Raw genomic sequence first — 22,864 nt, forward strand, 5'->3', positions numbered from 1 at the left:
ATCAAAGTCTAACAGTAGGCTCCCTATTGTTCAGTTCACATATTAATGCACACTCTCCATCCATAAATAATCCTGCTGGCAGAGCTATAGGCCCATTCAGTCAAATGACTGTGGTCATTACAGTCGTAAATCTTTGTGCCTCAGCCTTGTTTTAATGCTGCTGCGATGCTCTTTAACCAGCAGGTGGAGCTCCACGCTTTAGGGTGCAGACACACACACACACACACACACACACACACACACACACACACACACACACACACACACACACACACACACACACACACACACACACACACACACACACACACACACACTCTTGTACACTCAGATTTCTGATCCCTTCCCTCCCTCTTTGGATCCGTTGTGATGATGTACGCCGTGGAGTGGTGCCTCTTATCCACGTTGTTTCTGACAGTGACAGACAGAAAACAGAATTTAAGTGATAAACAGTCACGCTGCTGAACATCAAGTCTCACACCGCCTCATCCTGTGTTCGTTTGGCTGAGATGGGCTGACCTAATTTTGAATGGAAAAGAAATAACCTTTTAAACATGTGCTGTCAGATATATTATGCATAGCTGTCCTCGCAGTCACTCTCGTGCAAGAAGGAAAGATATGTGTTTCCCTTCATGCTGTAAAAAACAACAACTTTGGAGGAAAAAAAATGTACAGTGTACCTAAAGGCCAGCAAGAGTTCATAAAGTGCAATACAGATATAGCCGAGGGTTTTCTCTTCATCCTGCCTGTGAACAAACCCTGTAATTTAGTGTAGTTTTTTTCCAAGCACTCTGGCTCCTAAAACCACCATTATAGAGGGTTTTAACACATTGTAGACTAAATCGTTTAACACCAGAATCAAGCAAACACTCACAAATACTCCCCCTAAAATAAGACAAAGGGAGAAGGGCAGATTAGTTTGGGCTGATTGGAGAGCTCTGATTGAGAGCGAGAGAGAGAAAGCGAGGAAGAGGAGAGAGAAAGGGAAAGATGAGAGGCCGACGGAAGAGGAGAGGGGACGTTCTTGAAGAGCTTGCGACAGCTGGCTACTGCAGATAACCACAAAACCACCAGAGCACTTGAGGTCTGGGTGCTGCATGGCTAGAGTTCCACTCCAACATGACCTTATATCCTGCCCGGGTTTAGACGTAGGGGCTCGGTCAGAGTACCACATCCTGACGATTATCCCAAGTGACAGAATCAAGAACTCTGTCCGGCTGACTAAATTGAGTTCATAAGTCCCTCTCTCGTGTGTGTGTGTGTGTGTGTGTGTGTGTGTGTGTGTGTGTGTGTGTGTGTGTGTCTGCTTTAGCCCACTCCTGTTCTGCCGAATTATGCATGATTGCTCTGCACAGATACATTTTCAATCTAGCTTTCTGAAAAAGGGAGATTTCATTTATTTTGCGCTCAGATATTATCCCTGATGTTGCTGCAGAAACTGCCAGCGAGAGCAGGAGGAGAGGAGACAGTAAACTCTAGACTTGGCTGGTTGCAGGTGGTGCATGTATGTGTGTGTCCATCTCGTTTTCATTCATTTTTCAGTGAGTCCACTCCTTCCTGGAGTTGGACGCCTGCCTCCAGCATCTGGAGCAGATTGTGACCCTGCAGAGTGCCAAGTATGAGGACATTAACAGCCAAGGCCTTATTGTCCACTGATGAGCTGTCAGAGCACACACCCTCACCCCGGTGTGTGATATCCGTTTGCCTCCGTCTACTGTGAGCACGCCAGACTCGATCCCCACGGAGCACTCTTACTTTTTACCTCCAAATATAAATCAGAGGCTGCTGGAAAATGGGGAACAAAGAGTTGGAAAAGATGTGTAGTTAATGCTCATAAAGAGGGAGCAGAGGTAGCATGTCTTTAGCGAGAGAACCCTGAGTGTGAATGAGATCTATTTGTTTCACGATAAAAAACGGAAGGAATTGCAGGTGCTGACAGAAAAGTGTCGCCTTGTGATTTAATCACAAGGACACAGCAACATTGTCTTGAAAACAAACGCTGTTTCTCACATTTGTTCACACCACTGAGCAGTAAATATTAAAACTAATGGAGTAATTTCTGTTATGGCCATCTACAAAAAGACCATGATATATCTTTCCAGGTTATATTGTCTCCTGTAGGTATTTCTCCCTGTTAATGGGACCATCATAATGTAGAATGAATACAGAATAAAAGCTAAGGGCCTAATATTGAATTCAGCCCTTTGCTGCAGTAGCTCGAAGCACGTCTGCACATGAATTAGAGTTGCTCGCCGTCTTATCAAGGGCGCCTTTTTTTCCACATTGACTCAACGACTACATGTGGACCGTATCCATGTTGGGTTCTGCTCCAGAAGTGACTTAATTTCTCTCTTGCAGGAATGTGGCTGGAAACAAAGACTGTCGTATCTTTTTGTATGATTGTGTCGGGTTTATCTCGCAGCTGCAGGCTTTTGTCAATGCGTGTGGGCTCCCCTCTGTTCCTTTTATTTTCCACTCATTTGTTAACTAAACATGCTTCCCATTTACCGGCACAAAGTGAAAAATGTAGTAGTCATTAAGTATTCATTACCTGTGAAATTTGTTTCTTCTTGATGCACTTTTAGCCTGGAGAATATTCTGCATGCGTAGGTAGCTTGCGTTTTGAATATTGACAAGTGTCTAAATGCAACCTAAATTGCTCCGTGTTTTTTGTTTCAGAAACGTTTCAGCCAGGGAATCTGCCCCTTGTATTTCAAATATTCCTCTGACATGACATTCCCTTTACAAGAAAGCAGCAGTCATTGGAGGTCTTCTGTCTATATAAGGGATTTTGTACCCACAGAAGACTTAGCACCTCTTTATAAGTGGAAACATACCTTTTAGCCCCTGACCTAAGCTGAAAGCTGGGTGTGAATATGCTCTCATTAACCCCCCCCCCCCCCCCCCCCCCCCCCCCCCCCACACACACACACACACACACACACACAAACACACACACTCATACACACAGTAAAAGGTCTGAGTCCCGAGAATTAATCAAAATAGCTCTTTCATTCCTCTGACGTAAACACAAATGTCTCCAGACAACAACATAGCACACCGCGGGATGCCCTCAGACCACTCTTTGCTCTCTTATCATTGTCCCTGAAATGTTGTCCTACAGTCTCTATGGAAACCATGCAGGCCTTATTAAAAAAAAAAAGTTTCACCTTCTCTGAGTCTGCCCTTTACCTGACAGCCAAGATAAACGAGCAGGGTCCTGGGAGGAAGGCAACACAAACATGCATCTCTGCTCAGTGGCCCGTGCTCATTGGCTCTCTGCTGGAAGCCCTTATTTACCTTAATGCCGAGAGGAGGCGTGAAGAAGGGAAAGGATGAGGAGGAACAAGAAACTGTGTGTGTTTATGTGTGAGGGATCGTGATCACTCTCAATCCCTCCCATCAACAACCTTGAACCCATGCTGCAATAAAAAGAGAAGAAAACAAAAGTGGCAAACAGCTCTTTTTTGGCCCCCACATTGCACGCGGGCCAGATGATGTCATATGTCACCTTCAGCTAATGAAGGTGATGATGACATGCATGAGCGCCGCATACGTTCACCATCTGCTCGGTTCCAGCACGGTGGAGCCGCTCCTGCACAATGCTGCAGAGAGGAGGGGAAGCACGTCTGTACGCTGCCGTACTTAGAGTCCCCTGACGCGTGTGAAAAACCGCCGCCTGCATTCCGATGACTTACCGCCAGTTTAATCATACCTTCACACCTCAAAGTGACCCGTCTCTAAGGCCTCTTATTTTATATAACCTGAGCAAACAGCACAAGTCTGCTGATGGGAGAGTGGTCAGCCACCAGAAGAGAAATCACAACATTGCCTGTTTGAAACCCAAAACACGCTGATGGTGATAAATGATGCAAGAATTCCCCTCCTCTTTTTTATTATAGTTGACTCTTTTTCCGCTTCCTTTTTTTTTTTTTATAAAAAATGGAAGATGGTCGAATGTCAGGTGTAAAGAGGTTAAAATTGCCGCTATATGACAAACCTAATTTCAGGGTTAACAAAGAAATAAGACAATATTACTTTAGAGGACTCTACAGGATGAAATACTATAAATATCAAGTGTCTACACCTCTGTGTTTGATTCATCTTCTCTAAGGATTGACTTCATTGTAGTAACAGTGGAACTAACACTAGACTATGTTTAAAGCAAGTTAAAGGGTTAGAAGTGAAATAGTGCTGCAACCAATGACTGCATGATTATAGATGTATCCCCTGATTAAGTTATGTATTTATATAGTATTGTATAAAATATGAAATGTCAAAGAAACATATTTTATAATACATGTAATACATTTAATTCAAATTTAATCGGGAACATTTTCTGTTCTTTTGCTCCATGACAATAATTTAACATCTATTGATTGACAACTCTGAATCAATGGCTCACTAAAAGGCAGGGTAGGTCATTTCCTCCAGATACACTTTTTAAGATTTTGGTTGAAATTGTCTTTATGACCTGACAGTAATTAATAACTCCTGTGCTCTGAAAAAGAGACCCCCAAAAATTGGTCATCTTGCAGCTGTAAGCCTGTAAAAACTTCGACCAACGTCTGATGAGGTTTCATTTTTCATAAACCAATCAAGCCTCTGTACCACATGCATGCACAAGCCCACACTCAAAGCATTGAGCTGAAATCCTCTTCTGGACCGATGGTGCTAGTGCATGTAAGTGAGGGGCGTGGCTTTTGAGGGAGCTCAGAGGGGATTAGGTGGGTAAATATCGAGAATGAGAGGATGCTACTTACTAGTTTTCAAAAATTACCAACCTTGCCTTTAATGTATGCATTACCTAATGTATCTCAGACAAATAGTTTGTTTTTAAAATGTTAATGTCAATAATATTGTTCAGTCTAATAAGACTCAATACATGTTTTCCTCATGTGTCTTACTCCTCCAGTGGATATTCAGTGTTTGGATGGGAAAAACATGACACTGGGCACGTCAGCTTGTTTTGCTGCTGACTCATCATGGACCAAACAATTAATGGCTTAACTAGAAAATGATTAGTAGATTATTTGATAGTGGAAGGAGTTGTCTGTTGATGTCCTTTATTATATGAGTCATCACTTACTTGAAGAAGAACTATGGACCACTGAGTTAAAAAAAGATTTGTAAATTCCCTATGAAACTGATAATAACAAAAACAAAGATATTTAGAAAAACGACCCTACAGACCATGTTTATTTGTCATTTCAAACTTGTTTTTTAGGTTCCATCGTTGAAACGTGAGTAAAAACGTGTTCTCAGATTGATTACAGTGGGAAAATGAAGCCACTTTGTCGTAGCTTCAGGTTATGAAAGATTTGATGGACAGGTACTTGGCTCCAACTGTGGAGCTGTGTGAAAAAAGAGGCGACTGAAGATGATCTTTGGGTAACATCAGATGACCTTTTCGAGCTTCTGAAACTATCCGTCTCCATGGGGCTTCTCTCCTCCTCCTGTCATGTCCTGACATTATTTTAAAGTCTTCCTCTTCTCTCTCTTTCCTATATCTCCTCCTCTTTTCTCTCCCTGTGTCTGTGTCTGGCGAGTGGAGTTTCTGCGAGTTGGCAGCCTGTATCTGATCCTGAAGTAATTTACTGGTCGAGATAAGAAAGTGGTGCACACAGTCTTTTGTTGTAGTCTTTTCTGACAGGGCAATCTGAAGCCCACAGAGACCAAATTGGAGGAAATTTTTGACACCGGAGAGAGAGCGAGAGAGAGGGAAAAAATGGAGGATAGTGTAAGAATAATTAAACACTAAGCTTGTAATAATCACCAAAGACTGCAGGTTTAATTTGCTCAAAGACATGCCCGTTTCATTAATTCTTAGTAGAGGAAATATGTAGCATGGGAGTTAAGGGTAAGGCTGTCTTTTTTGTGTTTGGGTTCGTTAATTAGCTAGCCGAGATGTTGTTTGCACAAACGTATACACCTTTGGTCGTCTCTTTTAATTATAATTTTGTTACATAGTTAGTATTCCTGAGAAATAAATCCATAGATTTCAACCTTTTGGGCTTGTTTTAGCGTATATTCACTGTAGGCTTACGTGTGTGTTTCTCTGTGTGTTTGTTTCTGTGTGTGTGTTGCGTTTGGTCCACTTTTGTCCAGCAGATCTCTTTTTTTCCCCCCCTTACCTCTCAGGCAGGCAGGCAGACAGACAGGCCAGGCAGACCAGGGTCATTGCCTCAGGGGTATCTTAGAGAAATGCTGCTCTGCTGTGGGCGAAGAGAAATATGAAAGAGACCCTAAATCAAGACACAGGGCCCCATGAATCATGTCAGCCGGCGAGCTGAAGAAGAGGGATGAGACCATCTGTAGCAGCATATGAATGGCTAACTGACTCACAGTGCTGTTGACACAAGCTGAAGAAGTGTGAAGAGGTTGTGAAGATTAGCGCTGCTACTCGCTGCATAGCCTGGAAACCTGCTCCAGTCAAAAAATGGGCAAACCCAAATACACTGCATGCTCCATTCGTCACTCTGACATTTTACTGAATTGCCCCTGGGAAGTTTTTTTCTTTGTTATAAAACGAGATAAATTGTCATTACAACACATATAGCATCTTTTTCATGCAGCGCGATTTGTTTGCTGGCTTCTTCCTGTACTTTCTGTCTGTTTCTTTTTCCACTGTTGAGTGAGCAGTTATTGATGCCAAGATGCTTCACAGAATGATTTATCAAGGCCTTTTGGTGCCCACGGCTGTGACTATTTTGAACGAATGTGTCATACTTACTTGTTTTCCCAGGTTTAGCTTGTAGAATGGCATCATGACATTTTATTCAGATTATGGTTGTAGTTTTTTTTTTTTAAGGTTTTGGTTGAGGCTAAAATTATTTTTATATTTCAACATCCACAGAGAAGGAAGTGGTCAACCCTTGCCTGAGTGAATGAAGAGTAACAGTTTTGCAGGAGAAGGATGCCTAACAATCTCCAGTTTTGTTTTCCTCGTGTGTATGTTTTGTTGTCCTTTGCCATATTGTGGAACAAACTGAATATTCTTGGTTTTTAAAATTTTAGACAGACAAAACAGGTCATTTTTAACCAGACATTCTAACTGTTGAATGACATTTGGTCGGAAATCCCTCCCACAATGACTTAATATATTTGAGTTATAATCAGCAGATTAACAGATAATTAAGCAATGACTATTTGCAAAGTGTAGTTTAATTCGTATTGATTTGACATGTGTTAAGTTTTTTTCACGTTATTGTCGTCTTCACTCACCCCCTCCCGTCCTTGCTCCCTCAAAAGCCACGCCCCTCACTTAAATGCACTAGTGCCGTTGATCCAGCAGAGGATTTCAGGTCATGTTTTGAGTGTGGGCTCGTGCATGCATGGGGTAGAAAATGAGCAGGGAGACAGAGAGGCATGATTGGTCGTGACATTGGTCGAAGTTTTTACATCATCATGACAGATTTTCTTTGTTGCACATGAATTGTTCATTTCTGTCAGGACTTAAAGACAATTTCTCTCATAATCTTAAAAAGCCCACCCTTCCATCATGAAATAACTCAGGGATCCATACTTAGTTAACATCTAGCAGCACAGGTGTGTCACATATGTTTCTCTCTAGTAGCAACTATAACCGAGTTATAATGCAAAAAAAAAAAAAAAGTTGCAAATATAATGAAATATACTCGTGGGGTCAGGTGTGTAAAATGAGAATTAATTGTCACTGTGAAGCAAATGTTTTTGCCCTCCAGAGAAAAACAACAGTCCAGGCACTGTTGTGACATTTTAATTACACTGACACCTCCCTGTTGTTAACTTTTTTTGTGGGAGCAGTAAATCTGTGGCTCTGGAAATGAATTGTGCCCTGTGGTGAGCTTGAGTTGTAAAACAGTTATAGGAAAGGTGATAACCACAGAACTTCATGGGCGACCTTTGTGCTTGTGTTAAAAAAAAAAAAAGACAAAGGAAATCAAACGTGATTTATTCATGTGTTGGTCATCTTTAGCTCATCAATTTGGATTAACCGGCTTCATAATTTGTTTAAAAAGTGCTGATCTTCTGAGGAGAAGGCCAATTTGAACGAGGCACGTAGTATGGGAAGATGAATAACTTTCCCCCTAAAGTCAACAAGGAATCATATTACAGCTAATGATATCACAGTTTGTGCTAATAGTATCAGCTAAATTTGTGCTCTTGCAATGAATAAACACACTACTTTAATCCTGCTTTGTTAAATGATGGGAGCGCATCATCTAAAACAGCACGGGCTGTTTGTTCAATGTTTTGTTGAATATGCTAATAGCAAATTAGCACCAAAATCCCATGAATCAACTGATGCATTTGTTTGTTTACTGTTTATCTGCATGAATTCTCTCCCCCTATTTAAATGAATAGATGTGCTGTTTAAAGCTTTATAAATACAAATGCACTGTCACTGTGAGCACAGCATCAAAATGCTGGTGTCTCCTTAATTACAAAATCAAGTTAAACAGAGAGGCACACCTGAGGGGAAAACATGATGACTGATTTAGTATCAAACAGAGAGACATTGAGAGATAGGTGTAATTGCAATGGATCATGGGGGATTTACAGCTGAAGTCTCAAAGAGTGGTACTGGTGGGGAGGGATGCAGGTTTTGCAGCTGTATTGCGCTCCTGTGATTTGTCGCTCAGAGACACGTGTGGGAGATAGCGTGTGGAAACATAAACACAGATAAGCCCATCAGTGGCTGAAAGGAAAGATGCTACAGTATGTGATCAGTGGACTATAAAATTGACTCAGAGCGAGCAGTTTTACTGTCACAGAAGAAAGATTGGTGATATGACATGCAGGGAAAATGTTTAACAATCCTTCTATATTTGATCTTTCTCTACTTTTCACTTTGTTTTCAGTGTTCAGTTTACGAGGCACCACTTTCTTCAACTAAAGCAATCATACATGGCAGTAAATCTAACCTTTATAACAGCTATAACCAGGGTTGCTGTGGTTAATAAAATGATAGGCCCAGCATTTCACCTCAGCTGCTCCATCTCATCTTTAGAAAGCATGATGGATGGATGTTCGTATGTTTAAGGAAATACTTGTATTTAAACATAGTCTTTATAGTCTTGCTTATACAGTAGATGTTAAGAATAGAACAACTACACGTGACTGGTGTGGAATTGATAGTAAAATTCAAAGCAACTATCAGCTGTCTTTTCAGTTCATCATGACACACATTACTTTTGTTTGCAGAATTGCTGATGCAAACAAGCATTTCATCGTTTATAAAAAAACCCTTTTACGTATTTTTTTATTTATTGTTAGCCGTCCTTCGCCGTGCTTCATTGTGTCAGTGAGGCTTCACTTCTCTGATTGTTCTGTAAACAGAAAAGCTCCCAAATAGGTTTACAGCTTTGAATTTGAACACATTACCATCGGCAGACTTCTGTGCTGCTTCTTAATGTGTCTCTGTCTTTGTTCATTTTCCAGCTTGCTTTCATCACAGCTTAGATGGAGTAATGGGTTGATCTGCATTTGTAACAGCTCTCTCATTGTTCACAGTAAGATGAAATGTCACAGCAGAGAACAGAATGAGCAATCCCCAAAAAGTCAGAGGTCAAATATTTGCTAATTCATTACACTTGGATCATAAACGCAGCCTTGCATTGCTTATAGTCTGAAACATTCACAGTTTGACTGCAACTGATGTTGGTGGCGAGGTGATGTCAAGTGCTACAGTTTATGCAATAATACTCAGAGGGAACTTTATAAATGCTGCTACAGAATCGGAGGTCGCCTGCAGTTTAACAGTCCTTGAGTGTGTTTTCCTGGTTGGGATGTTTAATTTGTGTTTAAACAGTTTTAGAGAGGCCCTAGTTTGTCTGCGGTTCCATTGTAGTGCATTACACAGAAAGAGTTTTTATTTTCGTTCCACCCTATTTATATCAATGAGGATAGATGATATATTGAGAGCATCTTCTGCATTTTGTGTTATGCATACTAATAAACAAACAATATTCATGCACCACTGCTCCTTTTACAAACATTTCCACCCACACTTTTCATTGAGTCTGCTCCTCTGCAGCTGCACTTGTTTGCCTTGCAATGATTTCTCTCATTCTTTTTAATATGGAGACAAACAGACTCCTAAATCTGAGCCATCCTTAAACACAGCTCAGATCGCTCTGACTGGTGTTTTGCAGCCGTCATTCACCTTGGAGCTTTTGAGAGCAGCATTAGACACATCATTTTTTTCCTCTTCTCTTTGGCTCTTCCAGTCGAGTCAAAAGAAGAATGAGGCTGAGAGCAAATATCCACAAATGGCTTCACAGAGGTGATTAGACTGTTGGTATTTCCATCCCCTTTGCCAATGTGTTGTTTACTGCTGCCGATGAACACTGCCCTCTCCAAGGTGTAGTGATATTTAGCGGCTTTTTGAGTCTGTGGCTGAAGAAGCAGCAGATGTGTGGACTTGTTCCTGCCACCTGTGGTACAACTATCAAAGACACGGGGACAAAAGCTTAAACTCACTCAACAGTCTGGAGCTGTAAACAAAGCATCTGTGTTGTATGTCTGTGGAGGCAGAACTGGAGATAAGGCATCACTTCCACTGTGCTGATTATTGATGCATCTCTCGCTGTTAACTTTAAATGATTATTGGTCTACTTTAATCATCTGTTGTCTCTTTATAGCCAGTATGAAAAGGAGGATTGACAAATAACTTTCTGTGAAATGACGATAATACAGTGATAAACACATCCAAAGTTAAACTATAAATCCCTCCCAAGGTGTCCACCGTTTCTGCATTTTATCTCTTCCCCAATAATCATTCAACTTTTTAGGTTTTCTTTTCTGAGGTCAGTTTATTTCTCATCACCGGTTTGTTTATGTGGCTCTGACGAAGCATTTGGATTCAAACTTAATAACTACTAAGTTAATTTACTCCAGTAGTGTTTTACGACACGCCGTGAGAAAAACTTTTTTGAAGTTAAAATAAATGTACAGATTTATGCTCGTGTTAAAAAACACATGACCAACTTATTGTATGATAATGTTATAGAAAATATAGAATATGAACTTTAAAGACCAATCTGAACCCCCCCCCCCCTTCTTTTTGTTATGTAGTATTTCCATGTTGTTACTTTTCTAATGTTTCTCCACTTATTTAGCACAATCCCTCTTAACTAACCTTCACCCCTAGCAACACATCCTCCCAATAATACATGACTCAACGACTGTTTAAAAAAAACCAATAAGCCATGTAGTGCTTTTTTAATGTACAACTTCTGTGTCAGCATGACACGGAAAGCTTACTCATCTGTCTGTGCTTATCTTCGTGTTTCTTTCAACCACCATTCGAATTGCGTTCTTCCTCCTTCTCATACCTCCACAATAAAAGATTGATCATCAACTGACTGCCGGAGCTGCAGCACAGCTCAGCATAGCACTGACAAATTATATGTTATTATCCTGCTTAAATATCCAGACAGGAGATTGCGGGAGCTTTCTTCTCCAGGTTGTATTACAGTTCATTTGTGATGCTTTGGCTCCGCTGCCGGGCAGGATACAGGAGACGCCTCGTTATAAAGCAGTGCCATTGTGAGAGGAAGCCCAATCACTTCTTAAGTGTTTACTCTAAACCTTACTTCCCCGCTGCTTCGGCTGCTTGATAGCCTATGAATAAAGCCCTTCCTCTGGGCGATTTGACTTGTTTATGTGTCTTTACAGAGCTCCTCATAAAGTCCTAATCATCCTCTGAACAATTTTTAGCCTGCACCCCATGATGCAGGTGCAGAAATGTGGACGTGCTCGGTCAGTGGATGAGGATGGCTAAGACGACTAAGCCTCTTAAATTTTGTGCAAGGGAGAAAAAAAAGGAGTTTATCAGAGTGATGATTTAGATAATCTGCATTGGACTGACACCAAGAAATGTGTGTGTGAGGTTCTGTAGGATATTTATTTGTGTTCTACTGTCAAATTAAACTTCAAGACTCCAGGATTTATGCGTTGAAAGAAAAAACAGCAGAACATTATTTTGAATGTGAACATGTTGATCGCTGATATCATAAAAGCTCTGATGAGTCTTTTATTGTCTGCCCTGCTTTTACCACATCTGTTTAATCCTGAACGTTATTGCCCTTTCGAGGCATTAAGATCTTTGAAAATTCCCTCTTTTGGTCACCATCTGCTTTTATGAGGCCATTTCCAGCTCCTAGATAGCCAACTTTTCCATTTGTCCTTATTACCCTCCATAAAACTCAAATATTTAAGAGGTGTTATAAAAGTTCCATTGCCATTTGAGGACTTCTGATATCTATTTGGCATTAACAGCATGCATGATGCAGTGGCTCATATGCACACAGAGCCACTTAGCCCAGGGTGGAAATTATCGGTCCAATATAACACGCTCTTTACAGCCCTAATAATGGATTTCTGTGAATGAGAGATAGGTGGCATTTTGGGTGGCGGTGCTAGGAGAGGTGCAGCTCCATATGCTGCCATTTGTCTATGTAAATGTGTTGAAAGTGTTGGATGGGGCACTCTATACCCTAGTGGTTATGTCTCAACCCCCTTGTATGGAGGCTCTTGTCCTTGTCACTTGGTTTTTGACAAAAAGTTATGTCAACGAGAGGCTGGTTCACCTGGAGGTGACAGCAATAACAGAAACAGGAAGACGCTATAGAGCTCAACATATAAAAGTTAAAGTTAATTCGGTCTCTGTTGGACTTTTTTTTGCTCTATTTGAAAAGCAGGCTCTTGAGTAAATCATGCATTCAAATATCTTCACAGTAAACACTAAAAGGGACAGGTTTTTCATGATTGTTTCTTGGAGAATTTTTAAAAATAAATAAATTCACGTATTGATTTGACCCCTCTGGCTTTTGCATCCTGTCTGTTCAACAAGCTCCTACTGCGTTCCCCTGTTGTGCAGGTGACTTGGGGCTCGGTGCCATTTGAAACAGCCTGTTGTTCCTTCCCTAAGCAATATGCAATGTAAAAAAGATGAATAAACAAACAAACATCAAATGCATAAAGGTCCCCTCTTTGAGCTGTTTCATGAAAGCAAGACACTGTGGGCGCATCAATATGACGTCAGAAGTATTAGCAGTGTAATCTAGTGATTAAGTCGAATCAAAACAGATATAGTTTATCGATGTGGGCACACCAAACAGTATCGCATTCAAAACTAGGGATGGCAATTTACTGTCATAGCTGTACTTGAGTACTCAAATCACTGAATGAAAGAGTACTTGAGTATTTGCAGGTTATTATTATCCGCATAATTATTATTTTTTTATCATAAAAAAAATCTTGTGTTTATGCCTGTAAATGCCTGTAAAATGACATAAACGTACAATATTTAAAGATAAATATAAATAAATAGCCAACAACGCAATGCGATCGTCATGTCACGACAGCAGCGTAGGCTATATGTACTTCGTACTGTGTTGCTTCAAACTCTCAAAGAGCAGCCTCACACCTGTTGTTCTCCGTGATGGTTGCTTGTACTCTGGCTTGACAAACACCCTGAGGTCTCAGAAGCTCCTTCTATAAAACTTAATAGAAGTATCTTCAGTTACCGTTTTGGTCATTAGCAGGCTAACAAGGTGTGCTAACAGGGCTAGCTAATGACATGACGTGAGACTGCTTGTTTCAGTAATTGTGTTTTAAGCATCGTACTAATATTTCTATGGTATGCAATTTTACTGCCACAAATCTTGCACCGGACATTCACTTCATCGTTTTGTCGTCACTTTTCTTGACTGACATATCGCAGGTGTAGCAGACAGTTCTGTATTTGTCGTGCTTTTGGTTATATGTCCCTTGAGAGTTGCCGTAGCTGCCTATTGTTTTTGTTGACGTCTGTTCTTGTGTGTGTACTAAAGCTGAAGCCGTGGCTGAAAAAGTCACACGTTTGTATCCTGTTCATTATTTTCCTTGCTAGTATATTCTGTGAGGCGCAAATAAAAAGCTGGGTCACAAGAATGACGCTGTAAGAGCCAAAAGCAGCGCTTGCACAGGTGCACGAGTAACGAATTGCAACTCGAATAATGGGGTCAGCGGCGAGTACTCGAGTGCTCGTTTCTATCCCTATTCAAAACATGGTGATTCACTCGCCTTACCAAATAAACAATGCCAAAGTATACTGGATGTTGTTTCATGATCAAAATACATTTACCGGTAATCTTATACACATTGAAAATTGATAAAAGCCTGCTCACTCTATGGGTAAAAATCAGAGCCAGTTGCCATAAAACATAGAATTTCAACATGTCATATGACTGTATGACTACCAGATTTATATTAGATCACTGCACTGAAGTTAATATACTTTTAGAGGAACAGCTATTTGAACAAACGAAAAGATCATTAAACCTAATAAAGACCAAAACCAGACTTTCTACTTGTGAGATTTAACCTTTACAGTTTGACTGTCTGGATTACTAACTTTTAAGAAACATCAATTTTCCCTCCTCTTCTGGCAGACACCTTATGTCTTCTCTACTTTTGTCCTCTTCAAAGCTAGATTTGTCTATTCAGATACTCAAAAAAACATAGTCCTAATATTTTTTGCAGTTAAACTCTTCAGCTGAACAAACTCTTGGACAGCTGCTAGCAGGGAATACAGTCGACTGCCAGAGATTGACGCCGAGAAATGAAAACAGCTTAATATGGGGAATGTGGAGGACCAGTATCTGCAGAAACCAACTGTAGTGTGCGATAAATGATTATTGAGAAGGGTCACTTTTAAGTATAAAGTCTAGTCGCAGTACCATTTAACATGAATTAACAGGTTCATATGAAATATACAGTTGTTGTGTTGACTAATTATTGTCCCCTCATCATGAAGTGTTGATAAGCATCAATAGCAAACAGTGTTTGCTCTGTTCATAAGCCTCCCTTTAAACTTGAGTTTTTGGTCTACCAACTTTCATCTGTTTTTTTTGTTTGTTTTTTTAAAAATATTTTTTGACTTCACTACACTGAAAACACATCTTTGTCCATTCAGCAAAACTTTGTGTTTATGAATATGTAATTAACCCATCTCTCATCACCCAAACATTGACACAAAGTGCCCATTACACGTCGACCAGCAGACCATATTAATTATCGCTGCCACCTTGCTCAAACAGCTCTGTCTGGCTAATTCCATGGTGTCCTCCTGGCACAAGTCAATACGACTTCAAGGCTCAGGGCTTCCTAGTAATTGGAACAAACATGGCAGTAGTGATGTTTGGAGCTCAATCTTTGCCGGAGGCTCTGTTGACTTCTGTATTATCCTCTTTGTCACAGCTCTCAGTGAAGGTACACAGTCCTAGAGAGACACACCTTCAAACCTTGTAATCCTGATTATAATAATCTTTAATGAAAATACTTTACTACAATCTGTCTGTGAAGGTTTTGCCAATCAATGTCTTTATCTGATTCTGAATTTTAGCTGGTATAAAAAGATGGTTCTTACACATAAGGAGCTCTTTTAGTGCACACCGTGTTGAATCTTAACCCCTACTTATTTACTGCAAGAGTTATGGAGGTTTTGATGTATTATTTAATGTTAGCGTTGCAAAGTTAATATCCTCATTGCCATATTTAGTGTGTGTTATTATTCAAAACAGATGGTTGTTTGAAGCGCGGCCCTCTTGTTGATTATACACATTAAACTGCATATGTTCCTTTGTCTCGCCTGAAGTATTTTCCCTCCTTTTTGAGCCCAAGTGAAGAGGCTGCTTTGAAGTGGCCACCTCCTTCTGAACCTCTCTGCGCTAGGCAATGAGCTATGAGGGCTTTTTGTGTCCTCACTGACAACTTGGAAGGCAGGTATCGCCTTCTGGCCTATAACTGCAGGCCTGCTTTGTTTCTCACTCAGCCAGCCATGAAAAGTGTGCATGCTCCTCCTTCGTCTCTCTCGCTACTGAATATCTCTCTGCATTACATTTTGATGAAAGCACTCTCAGGGGAAAAAAGATTTTTACATTACACTGCCAACTGAATTTTTGTTAGTGTATCTGTGAAGTAAAATAAATTCAGACATTGATTTCAAATTAAAATCAGACACAACTGATGCTGCTTTTATCCTTCTTTTTTAACAGTTTCCTCTGGCCAAGACAGCATCACATGTTAGACAGTGGAACAAAGAAAACAATTGAAACACTTTCATACAAACAGCACAGTTTTATCTCCTCAGTAACTCCACATGTGAACTCTCGATTGAAAGACAGACGGTGTGACTGCCAAAAATTAGCAGGTATACTCAGCTGCAACTCATGATTGATCTTTCAAAGGCAGCAGAAGCATATTAATCTAAAACAGGGAGAGCAGTCAGTGACCTGCCTGTTAAATCACGACAGCCATGTTTAGCAGGTCTCTGTAAACTCAAACAACAAAAAGAAAAAAAGATGTTATCTAGTTGTGTGGAGGTTGGGCTTTTTAGATGAGACCATTCTTTAAAATGTAGGAATCTATAAAGTTTCTAAAATCAAGAGCTAAATTGAATTGTGCCAGATAGTAATAGAGCTTTACAAATATAAATACAGAAGTGTACCACATATGCCTTTTTATCAATGGCCATTAATGTTCTGGTGACAGTCCTTATTTATAATGGCTATAATCACTTTATCTATAATTACTATGGAGTAAATGACAGTTTGAAATTGTAAATCGTCACGCAATAAGTCATATTTCTCAGTGATGCAGACATTGTACACTGGCACAGCTAGCTTGCAAACATGTCAGGGTCTTTAACTCTAAAATCACATACTGTAACCTTTCCTCAGGGGATTGGTGGAGAAAACAGCTTTGAAAAAGTCATAATATAATACTTAAACTGATAGATGTGTAAATAAGCAACCAGTTGACTGTAAAGGTGATACAGGTGAAAACCCATTTATTGCAGTTGCAACTTTGTTTCATTTTTACATGCTGATTATAAAAAGTCATATCTTAATACTATCTGACTCACACTCATTGTCATTGTGAGTGTTATCTTAATAGTGGCAAGTTAACAGCATCTCCAGCATGGTTCTATATTTGATTGTTAATACTGAGTTTGTGTGTATTTTCCTTTCCTCCGTCTTCTTTTTCCTGCCATGTTATCTTCGTTCATTGTGTTTTCTTTGTCACCTGCAGTGCCTTGCACAATCGTAATTTCAGGCCCATTTGGCAACCATTCATCATCAAAGCCCTAATCAAAGGGATGCTGTTCAGATGTTACACCTTCGACAACATTGTTCCAAATAGAAAGCATCAAATTGTTTGCAGCAGCTTGCATCTGAATTTTGTGCAGGGTTCCCAGTGTTACAGTACATTAAGTTGAGGAAGTCTGGAGGAGATTCATGCTTATCAGAGTAAATTACTTTGACATACCAATCTTACCCCGTGCCGGAGTCGAGCAATAAGGCAACTAGGGCTTCACATTTCTTTGTTCCAGACGTGAAGGTTTTTGCACTTACAGATAAATATAGTTGAATGAGATAGGAATAAGAGCCAAGAATAAAATGATTGAAATTTTCAATCTGGGGCTGAAAAGCAATGTGAGCAGAGATGAGATGCAAACCAAGCATCCCTTTGGGGAGCGGGATATGGATTATAAGATCCTGCTGCGGGTCCACAGAGACACAGGCAATCACTCAGCTCTTTGATATCCTCTTGTAGGCTGTGCTTGATGCTACTGTATGCCTTTTACTCACACTGAGGAATAGATGATGACTATGATCAATGTTTTCTCTCTGCGACACCTTTTAAGGAGCAGACCCTTATTTTCGGCTGTTGCAACCCCTCGAGTGTCTTTGTGTTGCATTGCCAGTCCTGCAGTGCTGTACAAAAGATTGTATGTGTTTCAGGCTATGGATCCCTGTGGCATAATGAAATACAACGCTCACTGAATGCAATCCGAGCAGCCTGCGTGCGTGTGTGTGTGTGTGCATCGATTCGGATATTTTATGCTTTTCTCCACATTTAAGGGAACTTACATTTCTCTGCTCTTCACAATAAAAGATCATTTTTGATATCAGTTTTTTTTTTTTAACAGATGTGTGTCTGCACATTTTTTCTCATTGTGTGGAACAGTGCACAGATGGCTCTGATGTAATCTTTTCAATCTGCTATTAATCACACTGCAGAGAGGAGGAAAAGACTACAGGAAAGGTCATGAAGAAGTGGATTTTGTGCTATTTATTACACAGCATGACATCTCATGATAAATCTAAATAATCTATGAGATTATCAGAGGCTACAAGTGCACAAGGGGGACAGTAACCACCCTTTACAATTGATTCTTACTTTTATTTTCCAAACATTTATACCCTTAACACTTTAATAGTAGCAGCAGACCCAACAGGGATTGTCATCATTCCAGTCCTCACACATGGTGATTTAATCCAGGGATTAAAACAGAGCAGGGGTCTGAGGGATCATCACTCCATACCGTATACCATTCAGGTGCATATTAGTCCCAACACATCAGCCTCCAGCTGCAGGTAGAGAGCTAATACCAACTTCACTTTCACCCGTACATTGAAGTCGATCAGATCATATTCACAGAAGATCGTGTTTTGGCAGCAAACCTGAGAACTTGTTTATATGCAGCGCAGAAACCGAGTTACTCTAAAATACAACATGCAGCAAATGTCTCCAACCTTCTTAAATCTACTCTCATTTTCTATATGATCACAACTTTCCCTAATTGATGACAGATGTTCATACACAGTTTGGATTGAAGGAATGTAAACCCACCAGCAGCATGTTCTTGATCAAAGGATGGAGCGTGAATTCTATATGTCAGTGTGCTTTAATTTGAAGTTGTATTTCTTTAATCATGCATTTTATTTATCGGGGACAGTATACTCTTTAACCTACATGACCACGAGAAAGGTATTAAAGTAACACATCTGCTGGAACTGTAGGCCGACAACATAAAACAAAACTTAAAAAAACAACAACAATAAATCATATAGACAAAAGTGCAAAAGCATGAGGAAAGCTGAAAGCACATTTAAGCATTCATTCCATTCAAAACTCACAACTCTGACATTGATTACTGATTAGACATTTTTAATTATGTGTTTCTAATTCTGCTCTTGTTTGGATTTGTTTAGATTCTTTATATGGAGAAAGATTATCTTTCAGATCTGCAGTAACATTAACAGACTGTTTGATAACGTACCCTCCTGAACTTTAAACAACTAAGAACGGATGCTAAAAGATAACAATATTAAAGAATTATGTAAGGGTTTATGTTCTTAAAATCTGGATTTTAAAAGGTCATATGAGGACAAAATCATCAGACTTAAACATTTTTTGGAGGAGAATCATTAGATATAACATTGAAAAACATTCTTGTTGATGTGATAGATCATTTCTGGTGTAAAAAAAGATGTGTGTGTGTGTGTGTGTGTATATATATGTTGGTGAAAATGTACTTTTTATACTTCACTTGAGTGGACTAAGTGCTAAACAAACCTCTTTCTTTACATGAAATCTACTGAAGGTTAATTAACTTTAAAGGAAACTAACTGGAATGAGCCCAATTTCAGAAAAAATAAACAGATAGTGAATGTCATCCTCCGATGAAAGCTATGATGTGCTTTAGTTTTTCTCCACTTTGCCAGGGTTCTTCTGTACTTGAAAAACATTTAAATGCATTAACACAACTTTAGCTATCGGCACCTGTTCTCTAATTTACCTTATATAGCCTTGTTATTGTGGACAGATTTGAAATGTTCACTTCAATATTTCATTAGCCTTGACTGCCAAAAGAAAGATGGCAGCAATAAAAGGAGGACAGAGGCCCCACACAGAGAGGGATAAGAGCCTCATGGGAATTGAAAAAAAGATAACAGGGGATACCTTGGAGATGACATACTAACTGCTGATAACAATTTTAAAATGAAACTTTCAGCTTTCTTTTCCAAAACGTAATCACATTTAGGAGTTCCCATTGGTAGGAAAAGATCTAAATAAAATCTGTAGGACCCAGTCATGCTGACTACATTTGAATTCAGGCACCCACCTTTTCTTTTAAATAAATTAGGCAGCCATGCTTGCTGCACTTTATTTATTCATACACTTTCTGTCTGACCTGGTGTTGCTTGAAGAACCAACCAAGTTTGTGTTTGCTGCCACAAAAATAAAAAAATAAAAATAAAAAAAGAATTTATTCCTTTTAGCCTGTGTGTTTTTTATTATTATTTTTCCTCTAATCCAGATATTCAAGTTCAAAAAGACATCATGTCGACACCTTAGGGGGCTGTCTATCAGTTCTGACAAATTGCAAACACACATACACACAAAAAAGGTGTTCACAAAGACCTGCACAGGTCTTTCAGCAATGCCTGACTTTACCTTGATCCACTCGTTTGATGAAATGATATGCTGCAGATTGAGATGTGAGTGGATTGTGCTCACTCACTTGCTGCCATGGTCAGAGTCATTAGAGTTGACAGAGTGCAGAGAAACTAAAGAGAGACGAGTCCTTGAGCTGAACTGGAGCCCATTACCAGACTATAACAACAATGAACAGCTTTACAAGCAGGATTAATGCCCACATTGAAAATATAAGGCTCGAATCACAAATGAATAGTTGATAATTCTGCACTGAAAGCACAGTCTAATGGTTTCAGAGCTAAGAGCAGTCATAAATGCATTGATATTGTGTATTATATGTGTTATAAGCAGCCTCTGCGCTGCAGCAGAGACAGCAGTCCACATGCAGGTGAATCATGTGATTCCCCTCCATCACAATTCAAACTTCAACCCTGTGGTATCCTTCCAAATTGTCCTACACTTTGTTTGAGTTGTGAATATTTATTATTTTTTAGTGTTTTTTTGTCTTGAAAGATAAAGAGAATCCAACATTGGTCTCATTCAGTTTAGTAAGTGTTGAGTTAGGTTTAAGTGTCGGTTTGAGGTGCTCTCTGGACTGGGATGCAGTCACAGAGAAACACGAAAAACACCTCAAAACAATCAGGTCAAGGTGTATAGTGAAGGTGAATAAAATGTATTTTAACTGTTGGAAAAAAAGTGTGTTGGAGTTTTCGTGTTCTCTGTACCTTATATGACATTTAGGGATTTAGTTCGATGTTCCCCTCAAAAATATATCTAAAATGGTGAAATTATTATAGGAGAGACATGAAGTAAAAAACTTTTTTGACCCCACAGTTCTGTTACATTTTTGGAATATTTTTTGTCATATTTAAATATAAACTTTGTTTGACCTTGAAATTTTGAGTTGAACATCTGAGAAGCTGTTCACTTAAAATGTCTCTTTTCATCCGACAGACACTGCTTGATGATTACTGGCAAAACGTTTGGGAGAACAATGTTTTAATCTTCCATGATAATCTGATTTTGTGAAATTATCACAGGTTTTGATGTGTAATTCAAATGTGAAGAGTATAGTTTTGTGAAAGGGACAACATTTCTCTTCAAAGTGAGCGAGAGATGATGTGTGGAGAAGCATTGTGCCAACTGAAAATGATCAAGTCTATCTGAAAATCTAAACTTTTGTATTGAAATACTGACAGTCCTCTCTATCTCTTGATCACAGCTACACCCTGCGTGTGGTGGGCAACGGCATCAAAGCTCAGAGTGACAACCCCGAGGTGAAAGTAAAGGGAGCAGACACTGTGATCAATCAAATCATCGACAAACTGAAGCACATCAATCAGGTGAGCCTTTCTTTATATATTTACACTTTAAACGTGCACCATTTCTTCCTTTCAGTATCTTTTCTGTGGCTCTCCATCTACTTTCAGTTTTTATTTATCCCTCATTTTGTCAGCAGTTGGCGTCTCCTCAGGCGATCTGCTAATTCTCTGTGCTTCTTTGTTTTATGGAACATTAAGTCTCTGTCGTTAGCTTTGGGCTTTTTCATCAAGGTACACAGGCACGACCAAATTACCTTGAAATGAAATACCCACTTAAAAAGCCTTGTACTCTCCTTCTATGAATTATTAAAAAAAACCCATTGATATCCTCTTTCATATTACCAGTAAGCACTGGCTAATAGAAAACACCTATTTGAAAAGTGTAAAATGCTAAATCCTCTCCAGGCGATGAAAAAAAAAAATCAATCCTAACACATTTACTGTTGAAACCCATCTGATTTTGTTTGTGTGTCTTCATATATGAAATTATTATCTCCCTATTTGTCTGAATCAATGCGGCTCCTCGATCCCCCATCCTGCTTTTAAGCATGTTTGTGCAGCTGCAGCTTCTTTCACTGCCTGTTATCTCTCAGGCTGATGAGATTAGGGCAGTTTATGGATGCACTTCCTCTGCTGTAGCTTCAAAAACAGCTGCTGGTTGTTGCAACAGTAGCTTCACATGTCTGTTTCTTTTCTTTCCCAAGTGGCGGGCTGAAGGCCAGGTCATCTCTTTTGACCTGGTGCTGGCATTCCCCTTCCTGACTAATTCACACCATCTGTGAGATGTCAGGACACATAAATCTATATCATAACCATCTGAGAGCACCTGATCCCGCTGACATCCACAGTGTCATACGCTGGCTGTGTGTCTTTGCTTCTTAAACCTCTTTCTTGTGGCTCTGCATTTTTTTTAACCCCAAAGGCAAAAGTTTTATGAGCTTAACTTTTCAGAAATGATTAATCTGCCGCAAAAGATTTACTGTAACTTTTATGAAACAGACCATGATTGTCAGCTCAGCCCAGATTATACAATCATCTATAATCTGTTGGAAGCAAAACCTTCAGCGAGATGTGATTTTTCTTTTGCACTCGTGTCCTCTTTACGTCCATATTTATTGTTAATGTCTTTTTTTAAATTACTATTTTGTGTCCTATTTTAATCAGCATCAAAGCTTAAAACATGTTCTTTTACTGCAGTTTTTGCTTCCCATTGATTTAATATCTGATCATAAATCAGTGAGATTAATATAAAAACTAACAGACTAACAAATAAATTGACTACACAT

General features: G+C 39.5%; 1 protein-coding gene across 1 annotated transcript in view; it reads left to right on the forward strand.

Annotated features, from left to right (window-relative positions):
* The window catches only part of gpc5a (glypican 5a), a 108,404-nt gene that overhangs the window by 36,309 nt on the left and 49,231 nt on the right, over window positions 1-22,864 (forward strand). Inside the window, exon 7 of the mRNA XM_079339816.1 lies at window positions 21,479-21,599. Coding sequence (XP_079195942.1) covers window positions 21,479-21,599 — 121 coding nt within the window. The remainder of the gene's footprint in view (window positions 1-21,478; window positions 21,600-22,864) is intronic.

The sequence above is a fragment of the Symphodus melops genome (assembly GCF_947650265.1).
Source record: "Symphodus melops genome assembly, chromosome: 3".
NCBI classification, from domain to species: Eukaryota; Metazoa; Chordata; class Actinopteri; order Labriformes; family Labridae; genus Symphodus; species Symphodus melops.